The sequence below is a fragment of the Mercenaria mercenaria genome, chromosome 3, assembly GCF_021730395.1.
Source record: "Mercenaria mercenaria strain notata chromosome 3, MADL_Memer_1, whole genome shotgun sequence".
NCBI lineage: Eukaryota > Metazoa > Mollusca > Bivalvia > Venerida > Veneridae > Mercenaria > Mercenaria mercenaria.
Window position 1 is genome coordinate 74,188,350 of NC_069363.1, and position 14,151 is coordinate 74,202,500.

Here is a 14,151-nt window from a genome sequence, read left to right on the forward strand (position 1 = left end):
CAATGCAAGTCTATGGGGAAAAACATCAAATCTTGATTTTTAACTTCATTTTACTTTTTTTCAAAAAAATGAAAAAGGTGCCTAGAGATATTAACCGTCTGGTATTAACGATGTCATTTTTGACAATTTTATATGTAGTATAAATAAATTATCGGAGGTCTAAAATTAGGTGGGACAGACTATAAATATCTAACTGACAGTCAGAGACAGGAATTAGCAGGTATTACCCCAGCTTACATGTGCCGACTTAATGAATGGAAAAAAGACTTATCATCTGTACCAGACATTAAAGAATCTGCTGTGAAGAAGTATCTAATTAATACTGAAGTTCTGAGTGCCAGTGATGCTAGAACATATAAGATATCAAGGCCATTTGCATAACAGCAGTTTGTGCATTCAGTGTTGTTTAATGATAATAACGGTTCGGAAACATTCTTATTAATAAGAGCACAGTGCAACCCGTCACAATCAACAAATCCAGATGAGGTGAAAGTTGTGTTTGTTATTATGGGCCCTTCATGCACAGATGTTTTGTGTAAATGGGCCGATCCCAAAGGATGTAAAGCAGAACCAACGGTCTTTCAAGATTAAAATATTAGAAAATCCGACCCTCCTATTAGAAAAACAGTTGATGACTATGGTCAGAAAGTGATAAATACAGCTCCTCCCTCTTATGATGATGTCTTTGAATTAAGAGCTAATCTAATTACAGCAACACACCATATTGGTCAGTACTGTCCTGCCATCCACATTCTTAATTGTGATAGATTTAAACCTGAAAATACTGTGATACCCCCTCCAAATATTACAGAACAATTGCCGAATACACTAAGATATGACAGAGCGGCTATCGATCCAGCAAAAGAAGTGGAAATAAAAACTACCCCTGTAGTAATGACACAACTAGTGCCAAAAAGTTTGATAGTATAACAGACGATGGCTACAGCAAAGCCAGCGAAGAGGTATATTCAAAGGCAACCAATATGGGTATTGACATCGATCAAGTCAATAACCTAACCAAGGGTCAGGCAGAAAACCCAGAGTAGCATGAACAAAGGTTTGGGACAATTACCGGGACAAAATTTTCAAGTGAAATAAAAGAGATTGAAAAGAAAAGAAACTGTGACTCTATGGTGAAAGACATGTGGGAAAAAAGCACTGATAAACTTAAGAATGTACCAGCAGTCAAATGGGGCAGAAAACATGAAAACAATGCAAGGCAGGCGTACATAAACAAAGTTGCTCAGTCTCACAAAGACTTTAAGTTACAGGAACAGAGATTAATGGTGTATAAGGACTGCCATTTTATTAGAGGAAGTCCTGATGGAATTATTACTTGCAGTTGTCATGGAAGCATTCTTGTTGAAATTAAGTGCCCTTTTGGTGCAAGAATGATGACTGTTACAGAATGTGTTGCATAAGGAAAAATCAAGTTCCTTGAGAAAGTGAACGGTCGATTTAAGTTAAAAGAAAATTCTTCTGATGGCTACTTTGCGCAAGTCCAAGGATTGATGGGGATTGCTAACATCAAACGCTGCAATTTTGTTGTTTGGACAACACGTGACATGATGGTCCTAAATGTTAATTACAATGAAAACTTTTTTTACAGACAGACTGGTACCGTCCTGTAAGGAATTCTTTAAAGTGCACATAATACCAAAACTTCTGAAAGAAACAGAATTAACCACCCCATCCCTTGCCGTCCGTTCAACCTCTAACACAAACACTAATGTCTCAGATTTATATATCGCTTCATCCCCAGCTACTGAACATGTATCCACAGATGAATACCAGGCGTCAAACAGGACTCGTGTGATATCACCAAAGAAAACCGCCAAGAAGGCGGTTTCAAAATCAAATCCGCCATCTCAGCTGGTTATACCGTCTTCCGCAATTACCCTCAAGCAAACAACATCTGCTCAGTTAATATTGGCATAATCATCTGTTTATAAATGTGCTACTTGTAAAAATGTTCTGCCAGATGACAATGTTGCCCCTGATAATTCAGATGCCAGTGTTGGCTGTGACTGTCCGAACTGTGGTGGGTGTGATATTTGGATGTGTTGGCCTTGCGCAAAGTATGACCAAGAGTGGGCTGATTCAGGCGATAACTGGTATTGTCCTGAATGTTCGCGTGAATGTGATCTAGTGTATTGACAGCTATGAATTTTTAGTGAATGTCAGTATCACTCTGAAAAAGCGATGACACAAAAAAGACAGTATTTATTTATTCAATGAATACCTGTCAATATAATAACAAAGATATACAAATATGATAATTACAAACAAAATAGATCATAATGTTAATATAACACACTAATATGTAGTTTCAGATACAAGAAGTCTGTAAATTCATTTCTGATACATTGTTGAGAGAGAATGATTTTATGTACATTGTTGTTCATCATGTCTAATTAAGCAGAAGTTCCAGTAGCATTTATGCTCAGTAGTCATTTCCAAATAAAGTAGCATTAAAAATGTTCCTGGTAAAATATTATACCCAGCGTATCAAGGATAAACAGATTAAAGATATAAAAATGAAATAAGCAGGAACACTACCATGTTCTTTATATCAAGATAAACAGTTCTTTTCATTTTAGCACTGAGCATCATAAAAAAGGGTTGTTTTTTCCTTTTCTGTGTAATTCCACAGCATCAACTTAGTATGTAATATAGAAATTGTAAAGACATTTTTAACAAAGTAAACAGCCATTGCCTTTCCTAAAATCTTTTAATTTAATAGGACTTGATGCAGTACTATGATATTAATTGCAAGTAACCACATATATACATCCTACTGTGTCCAAACTTTAATCTGGAGTTGTCAGTTTAATAACTTCATGAATGTTGAAAGTGTTATTTACTGGTTCTTGTCATTTTCAGTGCATGTAGTGACTTCAATAGATTTTTCTTATATATGCATTTGGTAGACTGGAAGTTCTGATACCTTGTAAAATATCTCAATTACATTATGTACATACATAGCATGTCATATCGTTTACAATCTTTTGTCTTAAACTTATTTTATTGGAAGTAATCTATACTTGGTAAAAAGTCTTGCAACTTCAAAGTTACCATTACAATTCAGAAAATATATACATGATTTTATATATGTACATACTTGACTTGTTAAAAGATGTTTTGAGCATACCTTTGTCTTTCAAATGTTTATTTTTGACTATTTATATTTAAAGGTATCTTATGCCTAATCAGCATTGGATGTTAATGGTATGCAACTATGACTATTGTCACACTAGTCACTTCTTTAGCATTAATGCATGTCATTTCACTATTCTATATGGCCATAATATGTACATAATTGACTATGTTTAAAGATAATTTCCGCATACCTTTGTCTTTCAGATGTTTATATTTTACTATTTGTATTTGAAGGTTTCTTCTGCATAACCAGCATTGGATGTTAATGATATGCAACTATAACTATTTTCACACTAGTCACTTCTTAAGCATTAATGCAAGTCATTTCACTATACTATATGGCCATAATATGTACATAACTGACTATGTTTAAAGATAATTTCCGCAGTTCTTTGTCTTTCAGATGTTTATCTTTGACTATTTGTATTTAAAGATATCTTATGCATAACCAGCATGTTTATGATATGCAACTACGACTATTGTCACACTAGTCACTTCTTTAGCATTAATGCATGTCAATTCCATATTTATTTTAATAAAGGAAATATGATTCTAAACAGAGTTTTTCTTCATTTGTTTCTATCAATTTTCTTATGAAAGAGGAAAAGTAGTACGATAAATTCAGTGTATTTTCAACTGGTTTCGGAATGGGGGCAAGCGTTAATAATTAGGTCATGGTAAAATTTCTACACTGGGAATCGTTATTGGCAAACAAATGCGTATTTAAGGTAGTTCTGCTTGTTTGATAAATCGAAAGTTATGGTGTAAAATCATAAAATAAAGCCTGGATTCGGCAGACAGAAATGAAATCATTTTATGGTCAAATATCTCGAAAAAGGCACATTAATCTATATATTTAATTCCACACAATTATAGACCATATATTTATTCATGAATGTGCAAAGTTTCATTAAAATCTACATGGTGGAAAAAATTCTATTCAGGTACATGTTATGAAAGCTGTGAATTTTACCATAGACTCCACTTTATGAAAAATTGCATAAGTCCATTTTTTTCATATCATACATTCAAAATCCGGTCTGTTTCTTTTTGCTGAATTTTCTCAGTTTTTTGAAAATTTTGATAAAATTGGGCTTTAATCAAACTCTACATTGTAGAAAAAAATACTGATTGGAACATGCACAACAAGCAAAACACTTATTATGCTGAACATGGTTGATTCTGCCTTTGCAACCGGTGCAGATCATGATAAGCCTGCACAAATGTGCAGTCTGATCATGATCTGCACTGTTTGACATTCACTGCGAATAGTGGAGCTAAAATATTTAAATCATTACACTTCTGGAATTTTCAGTACACAATACTGCAAATGACATGAAACAATGTAATCAATAGTAAATCTGATTTAATTTCATATGTTCTGTCTGAAATATGCAATGTAGTAAATAACTATCCAAAAATCTGATCAACTACACAAATACTGAAATAATAGGAGACACTTAAGTTTTGTGTTCCATGCACGTTTTCTAATTGTCAATTACTAACATTGTATCAATTTACCAGAAATCAGCATTTATGTAAGTCAACGACGAATTATTGACAGCTGAAAGTTAGTGAGGTATGCGCATACAGTAAAGATCTGCTCAACCAAATCCTGCATATTTAATTGAATTATTCTCTCAAAGTGATAAAACGTTTTGATTCTTTGAATTATGCGTTCAACATGAATTCTCGCCTTGGATATAAATTCCGATCTATTGGCTTCCTTCTTACTGATCTGTGGTCGATCGCGGCCTTTAAACTCGGGAATCAACAATTTTACCCCTTTTTTCTTCAAATCACTATTGATTGTGAAGCCGCGATCAGCCATAACTGTCTGTCCTGATGACAGTCCATTCGTAAGAGCTTCACTATTAAGGGTAATATGTTTGTCTGATGACCTGCCACCCCATGCTTTAGAAACAGTGTGTCTGTCACCAAATATAGCAGTTAACTAAGAACTTCACCGTGTCATGGTGCTTGTAATTTGAGAATGTTTTCTTTCTCGAGTCTAGGTTTGATGCTCGTTGCACCATTACTTCCGTACAGTCTATCACAATTTTCAAGTCATTGAAACTACTGTAACACTCAGCTTTTTCTGCTTCATAACTCTGCATTTCAAACAATAACTTTAACTCTGTACAGAGTATATTTATCCATGTAGTGAATAATCTTGAAATGTGTGCTTGACTGGTATCAAAAGTTCGATTCAATTTCAAACAAATGATTAACCGGTTTCAAAGTTTTGAAATCGTCCCAGCCCTATTATAAAGTAGTAAATACAGCAAATTCTCATGTATTTCTATAACATAAGTTTGTTAGTACTTCAATTAATTTTAAAGCCTGCTTAAGAAATAAATCATTTATTTCAAGATATCTATATAAAAAGTTATGTTGTTGAACCATTTGGAGGCCAGTTGCTTTAACTGTATCAGGTAGAAGTATGTACCAAACAATTATACATGTAGTTGTACAGATATTTTGTTGGTTCTATGTGTGAGGCCAAACAAATCGGATTGACACACATACACTAGACAACCATTATAATGACAATGTTTTCATTTCCGCAAGAGGGCCCCACGTCTGTTATATGATTTGTTTTGTATAACACAAGTGTTGTGTTTGTGACACTAATTAGAAACCAATACAAAAAGAAATTTACATACCTGCTGCCTGTGCTCTTTTAGTTTGACGTTTCAATGTGCTGTTTCTGGGGAAGATACTTGGAACATATGCTGCACTAAGAGGACTGCTAGATCTAGAACCTGAAGTAGAAATGCATAAAAATATCAAAAATAATATAAATGCATAGAAAAATATCAAAAATAATATAAATGCATAGAAAGTTACTGCTTGTCTTGAAAAAAGTGAATAACATAGAAATGACCAAAGTCAAGTGAGTAGCTGAGAACAGCTTAATATCTAGTATGACATTAAAATAGATACTCAGTTCATTCTGTCATGTCCTAAACATTGCTGTTCAGACAATCCACTTTTTTTAAATTTTTAACAATAACCATAATTGATATTTCAGGGCTAATTCTGTATGAGGGACCAGATTAAAGCTCTGTCGATACTTTGTGTGGTGGTGGGTGGGGGCATGTCATGTTTTTACTTAAACTGTATTGTCGGTCAATAATACATTTTCAACACATTTACTTTATTAAGTTTTTATACATTGAACAATTACTTTGGGTGTAACGAAAAATCAATATTATTCTTTGTATCGCGATACATTAGCCTGTCAGTACGTTTTGTATCACAGAACAGTTTGATGATACAGTGAAAGTTATTATATTGACATATATGACCGAGTCTCGCTTTTACCAAATTTACTTAAATTATGGTCCATACCATACTCATTAATGACAGCCCATACGCTTAATTTCTGATGTAATATATGACTTAGAAAAAGTTAAATGTACCTCCAACAAAATGGGCTGAGCACACTCTGGAATGAGACTTTGGTTCAAAGGGTACCGCCTTGCCGTTGTCATCAATTACATCACGTCTTATCATACTGAGCCATAATTTTCTCTGCTTGACATCTTTGGGGAAGCTGTAGAATGACAATTTCATCCCCATTCTGTTACAACGACCTTGAGCATTTGTACAGCCAGGCACACGACAGTAGGCTCCTACAGATCCTTTGTATCCACCGGCTATTCGGGGTGAGCGTGGCTTAGTAGGACGGTCCATCTATCTGAAATTTAATTCGACCAATTTTATAATCAAATATAAGTTATGTTACAACATCTAGTAATTGTATAAAACTAGCCGGACACCTGCCAAATACATGTTTAACTTACTACTTATCACAAACTCTTTTTATATGCCAAGGTATAGGACTTATATATCAAAATTGGAATGATTGTGTACATCAAAGGGTGTTTCAAAGGCCACGTGTCCAAAATCCTGTCTGGCTGCACATTTTCTCACTTGGCCCTTGACATGTATGTTTCAGCCATTTTTTAAAAGCTAAATCTAGCTCCTTCCTAAAAAGATCTTCTTCTTACCAAAACAATATATCAGTGACTAGGGCCTATAACCACACCGTACAAATATACTAAACTGCGGGACCACTACTAGGCCCTTAGCTTAGTAGACCCTAAATCTGCCAAACAATACTTTCTAATATAGAGAATGTACTGCTTGAGAAGTCAAAAAATAATTTCAGAGGCAAACTGACTGATGTCGACAATAATCCTATGTTATAATCAGTGTGCCCAATCACGTGATCGCGCTACGTCATTTTGTTCCCGCTACAAGTTCGAAAGTGAAAGTGGAAAGGTAAACAAAAATTATAAATCAGGGCTTAAGTTTTTTATTCAGAATATTGTGTAAATATCATGCACATGATTCGAAAACTATTTGAATGTGCTACCCCCGGTACTACGATTTCCGCACCAAAACATTCTCGTTTTATCGCTATTCCAGGGATCATAATTGAGTAATTCGATCTTGCAGAGAGGGCACGCAGGACTCAGAAGATGAAATACAGCTCAATAAAACGTGAACGAAATTCATTTAAGAAGGATGCCATGGAAGATAGATATGACGATGGTGCACGAAGAAATGATTCAAAGATTCAACCTACTCTGAAGATGGGTCTTAACATAAAAAATGATACTAAAGTAAACGAGGATATGCTTATCTAGATGTATTTTACTTCTTGTGTGAAATCTTGGTTTTGTGAAGAAGCATGAATTATATCATTTCTTACAATTTTTATTTTCAAATAAAATGTGTCACATATATAATACAAATAAACTAAGTTGATAAAACAAGATGGTCATTACAGATGATCCAAGATCGCTCGTCCGAGAAAGTGCGCTATTTAATGAGACTTTTGACCCTTTGAGCTATTTTTGAACTGACATGAACTAACTTTTAGCTTGATCGTGATTTACATGTACATTGGGACAACAACATCTGATCAAGTTTGCTGATGATTGAAACAAAAAAATGTTGCCTCCAAGGCATTTCATAATATATTATTTTACCCCGTGACCTAGTTTTTAATATGACCAAATATGACCCATTTTTGAAGTTGACCTTGATATCATCGTGATCAAACTTCTGAATCAGCTTAGTGAAGATTGAAACAAATATTTGACCTCTACACCTGTTATTTATTTAATATTTGACTGTGACCTACTTTATACCGTCCATGACCAATATTTTTAACTTCACCCAGTTGTCATCTAAACGTAGCTTCTGATTAAATTAAATGAAAATTGAAACAAAAATCTAAGCTGATGACAAGGTACTTTTTAATATAGTACTAGTATTTGACCCCGTGACCAAGTTTTTAAGCAGGTGTAATGAAGTATTTCGACCCCCATAGAATAACGACCCCCCGGTCATTATTCTATAGAAAATGTGACTCCTTTCCTGTAAAATATTGACTCCCCTTATAAAAAACTGACTCCCTTTGAAAACTCTATAGAATAACGACCCCCCGGTCATTATTCTATAGAAAAACTGACCCCTCCAAGTAAAATACTGACTCCCTAAAGATGACTCCCTTCGAATCTCATGAATAGAATAACGACCCCGGTTATTATTCTATAGAAAAAGTGACTCCTTCCATGTAAAATACTCACTGCCGAAATTTCTACATTCGAACTCTCATACAATATCGATTCCCGGACATTATTCTATTTAAAAAATAGAACAAAACAGTTTTGAAATGTACACACAACTCGCCTGCAATAGTGGAGTACAAGCTGAGATCGAAGGCGAACCTCTATACAACATATAGCTGTGTATTTCAAGCGATTTCAGACAAAATACTGAGCACATCAGAGTAAAATACACGCACAACACGCTTGCATAATTGGAGTACACATAGAGAGCTGGTTTCGTGGTCCTCCCCGAGAAATTATGCATATCTTCGAAAACATTTAAGCAAATAAGGTCAAAAGTATGCACTTTTCGCCTGCATAATAGAAATACAGGTAAAGATGGGTTTTCAAGGTCCTCCCCGCTAAATTTTGAAATTATACAAAACAAAGCTTTGCATTTTAAACCATCCTCGAAAACATCTGAGTAAATAAGGTAAAAAAGTATGCACTAGTCGTCTGCATAATTGGAATACAGGTAAAGATGGTTTTTCAAGGTCCTCCCGAAGAAATCAGTTTGAAATTATAAAGATAAACTGGTGCATTTTAAGATTTCTTTGATAAAAAAAAGCATCTGAGAGAATCGGGTTGAAATGTACACATTACCCGCCTGCCTTACTCGAGTACAAATGAATCTGAGCAACTCAGGTTGACAGGTTTACCATACTAGACTGGTGAATTGAAGAACAGGCAGTGGGCTCAGAAATTGTTAAGTTCTACAAGAAAATGGTACGTTTATTCAGCCAGTTAAGACATAAAATTGTTAGCAAAACGTTATGTGAAGCAAAATTACAAAATTAAGTGCTTACTTATAAATGTGAGAAATGCTTGGAGGGGTTGGGAAATGTGTGACTATGTTTAGGAGTTACCGTTGATTCTACGACCACACAAGAAACAAAACTCACTGTCTCTTCCGTAAGTCAGTATAAACAATAAATCAAACCTAGGTATCATTTCCATCAAACTATATATGATTTGGGCATTTCTTAATGGGACACATCAAAATTAATTTTCAGTACACAGAAATCCTAAAATGAACAAAGAAATATTTATAACAAATGTAATATCCACAAAGAGGATTTGAATAAACAATTTAGAAAATAAATTTGCTTCATCGACTCAATTTCCTAGAAGAATATATGGACTAGATCTGCTAGACCTAGTAGGTCTCTACTGCACTTCCGTGAAAACAGGGAGAAAAAAAAACAGGTTAGATATTTGTTTCAAATATATCTGTTTTGTTTAGAGCGGAAACAAATTGTAAATTTTATTTATATATATCAAATGTAACAAAAAAACAAGTTGCTTAAAAAACACCGAGGCAGCTGCCTCGGTATGCCTCAACGTAGTTACGGCACTGATAAGTACTATTTTAACTGCATAATTTGAAGTAATTAGCTTCCAGGACCCATTGATCATGCTCACCTTTTAGAACCAATAATACCTTACACCCATATATAAATATGCTCAGTACATCTAGAAACGCAACGTTTTTACCCTTGATTTTTTCATACTTTCCTTTCTAATTACCGTGTACATGCATATATAATTTATACCAAGGGTCCATATTCACGTTTGAACAAGCACACATTTAATTGCATTTACCAAATCGGTTTAAAAAATATTGACTGTAGACCCAAGTGTTGCGTTTCTAGATGTACTCAGTATATCTGGAATATTACATATACCATGTGTAAAATTAACAAACTTTTTGCAAGCTCTGGCCTTAACCAGCTATTAAAGAACAATTATTGAAGACAATATTCAAAGCTTTTTTTTTTAAATAAAGATTGCACTTGACAACTACGTCGATTATAACAAAATGAATACCTTCCCAGGAGAGAAAATCAGGTGTAATTACGCTAGGGTCACTTGTTTCTTTTAAGTTTTATTTGGAGGTTATCCATTTCTGATATAATGATCCAAATCACCGACGTTTGAGACAACGCGGCGCGACGTATGTATAGTATGTGAATTTCAATAGCTTAACTATTGTAAACAGTTTTGATAACTCGTAAGGAACGGCCTTCTTTTAATGAATCACAAGGTATCGGTTTTAACGGTACAAGGAAAAATGATCTACTAATATGTTTGCTATAATCAAAACATGAATCGATATTGACAGATGTAGTACATAAAAACAGATATTTTGCTGTTTTGCCAATACATTTGTATTTGAATGAATTTAAAGACTACATTTTGTATCATATTGTTAACATTTTTTCATAAATGGAGACTAAAGTACTGATATTATCTTATGAATATGAAATTACAAAAAAAGCATACAACAACTGTTATATCATATGTGGCATAAAACGATTTTAAAAATTGTGTAGTATGTCTCTAATAAGCTTTTTTCACTAAACGCGAGTTTTTGTCATACAGAAAATACCGATGTTGTACTTAATCAAACTGGTATTAAATCTTGTATCACTAACTGTGTAAGTTTTGTCAGTACATGTATGACAACAAAATTCACCAACGCACATTTTAATAACACAACCCCTTTACACGTTCGAGTTTTTATCGCTTTTCAGACAGGGATTCAGGTAAAAAAAATGATAACTAGAAAATGCTTTTGTAAAAAAGCGCATGTCTCCCCCAATGCGAAGTCCTATAGGCAAGAAGTCAATAGGGGTCAGGAGCGAAAGTCAAAGAGACACTGATGGTTGGCTGCAATAGGAATCATCTACTTGGCATGTCCAGTCATCCCGCTAAATTTCAACACTCTTGGCCTAGTGCTTCTCAAGTCACTGTTCAGGCTCCTGTGACCTTGACCTTTGATCAAGTGACCGCAAAATAAACAGGGGTCATCTACTCTGCATGTCCAATCATCCTATTAAGTTCAACATTCTAGGTCAAGTGGTTCTCAAGTTATTTCCAAAAAATGATTTTATATGAACAGGCCACTGTGACCTTGACCTTTAATAGACTGACCCCAAAATCAATAGGAGTCATCTACTCTGCATGTTCAATCATCCTATGAAGTTTCAACATTCTGGGTCAAGTGGTTCTCAAGTTATTGATCGGAACTGGTTATCAATGTTCAGGCCCCTGTGACCTTGACCTTTAACAGAGTGACCCCAAAAACAATAGGGGTCATGAACAATCATCCTATGAAGTTTCAACATTCTGGGTCGAGAGGTTCTCAAGTTATTGATTGGAAATGGTTTTTCATGTTCATGTTCAGGCCCCTGTGACCTTGACCTTTAACAGAGTGACCCCAAAATTGTTAGGGGTCATCTACTCTGCATGACCAATCATCCTATGAAGTTTCATCATTCTGGGTCAAGTGGTTCTCAAGTTACTGACCGGAAATGGTTTTCAATTTTCGGGCCCCTGTGACCTTGACCTTTAACAGAGTGACCCCAAAATCGTTAAGGGTCATCTACTCTGCATGACAAATCATCCTATTAAGTTTCAACATTCTGGGTCAAGTGGTTCTCAAGTTACTGACCGGAAATAGTTTTCAATGTTCAGGCCCCTGTGACCTTGACCTTTAACGGAGTGACCCCAAAATCAATAGGGGTCATCTGCTTTGCATGTATAATCATCCTATGAAGTTTCAACAGTCTGGGTCAAGTGGTTCTCTAGTTATTGATCGGAAATGGTTTTCAATGTTCAGGCCCCTGTGACCTTGACCTTTGATGGAGTGACCCCAAAATCAATAGGGATCATCTACTCTTCATGATCAATCATCCTATGAAGTTTCAACAGTCTGGGTCAAGTGATTCTCTAGTTATTGATCGGAAATGGTTTTCAATGTTCAGGCCCCTGTGACCTTGACCTTTGACGGAGTGACCCCAAAGTCAATAAGGGTCATCTACTCTTCATGACCAATCATCTTATCAAGTTTCAACATTCTGGGTCAAGTGGTTCTCTAGTTATTGATCGGAAATGGTTTTCAATGTTCAGGCCCCTGTGACCTTGACCTTTGACGGAGTGACCCCAAAATCAATAGGGGTCATCTACTGTTCATGACCAATCATCCTATGAAGTTTCAACATTCTGGGTCAAGTGGTTCTCTAGTTATTGATCGGAAATGGTTTTCAATGTTCAGGCTCCTGTGACCTTGACCTTTGACGGAGTGACCCCAAAAACAATAGAGGTCGTCTACTCCAGCAGCCCTACAACCCTATGAAGTTTGAAGGTTCTAGGTTAAATGGTTCTCCAGTTATTGCTCGGAAATGAAGTGTGACGTACGGACGGACGGACGGACGGAAGGACAGACGGACAGGGAAAAAACAATATGTCTCCCCCAGAGGGGGTGAGACATAAATAATGTTTCACCGGTATAAAAAATTTTGTCGTTGACATAAGGAAATGAAATTTATTCTCAGATACTTGACATAACAGGGAATGTTATTTTAAATAATTTTTTTCTTTCAAAATTTGGCTTATGCTGCGTTTACACTTAGCCACGATGTCCACGATGTCCACGATTTGAGAGAAGCGTGGTGAGCGTGGGGGCTCGTAGGATCGAATCGTGGTGATCTTGGGGGAACTTGGTGGAATCGTGATGATCGTAGGGATCGTGACAAAATTTTTGACAGTCAAAAATTTTGCCACGATTACCCCGATTTATCTTAAATCTTGAGAGAGCGTGACAGAACGTGGAAATCGTCGTAGAGCGTAATGCAGCTTAACAGACCTTAACGTAGCGCATCAGACCTTGATGCTCCATCGTATGGGGATCTTGGTGAAATTGGAAACACGATTTTAAGTTCCACTAGATCTAGAGGCATCCTTACATAGTTGACGTTGGAGCCAACATCTTCACGCCTGAGTTCTGTGTTGAAAAGTTATGGATATTGTCCCAGTTTGTGCCTTCGGTTTCCACTTAACCATGATCTCACCCAACAGGTCTTAGGCCTTCTATTTCTTCTTCTCCTTCCTCTCTCTTCTATCCTGCCCTGTTCCGTCCCTTGTTGCTGCTGCCGACAAGAAACTATTATAGGCATAAACGAAAATTGCAAATTCAGCATCTTGTTCAGCTCTTTGATGCATAGCTCGTTCCTCTTTGGAATCTCTGGAGAGAATGTGAGGGTGTCCCTCGCCTCCTATTCATACTCCAATCGTGCTCAAAACGTGACACTCTTGATCAAATCGTGGCCATAAATCGTAGGAGAGCTTAACAAAACTTGATAACGTGAGGGATCTAAACAGAACGTGACAACACGTGATAGCATATCGTGGTAATCGTAAGAGAACTTGAGAGAACGTGATGAAAATCGTGGTGGAGATCGACCAGAATCGTGTTAGCTTCGTAATAAAATGCTGCAGGTAGTAACAAAACGTACTGGGAGCGTAAGAAAGCGTAGGAAAGCGTAGTAATACAAAATTCGTGCAATAAATCGTGGAGCTCCGA

At 35.8% G+C, this 14,151-nt stretch overlaps 2 protein-coding genes across 3 annotated transcripts in view; one reads left to right on the forward strand and one right to left on the reverse strand.

The window, feature by feature from the left end:
- LOC128555709 (THAP domain-containing protein 11-like) overlaps window positions 1-14,151 on the reverse strand; it is a 53,509-nt gene that overhangs the window by 13,266 nt on the left and 26,092 nt on the right. For both annotated transcript variants that reach the window (XM_053538908.1, XM_053538907.1), the window contains exons 2-3: window positions 6,585-6,862; window positions 5,826-5,924 (exon numbers count right to left, since the gene is read on the reverse strand). In XM_053538908.1, the coding sequence (XP_053394883.1) occupies window positions 5,826-5,924; window positions 6,585-6,858 (373 nt within the window). In that variant the 5' untranslated portion in view covers window positions 6,859-6,862. The remainder of the gene's footprint in view (window positions 1-5,825; window positions 5,925-6,584; window positions 6,863-14,151) is intronic.
- The window catches only part of LOC128555928 (uncharacterized), a 10,053-nt gene continuing 3,551 nt past the window's right edge, over window positions 7,650-14,151 (forward strand). The window contains exons 1-2 of the mRNA XM_053539753.1: window positions 7,650-7,793; window positions 9,454-9,512. Of these exons, the coding sequence (XP_053395728.1) occupies window positions 7,650-7,793; window positions 9,454-9,512 (203 nt within the window). The remainder of the gene's footprint in view (window positions 7,794-9,453; window positions 9,513-14,151) is intronic.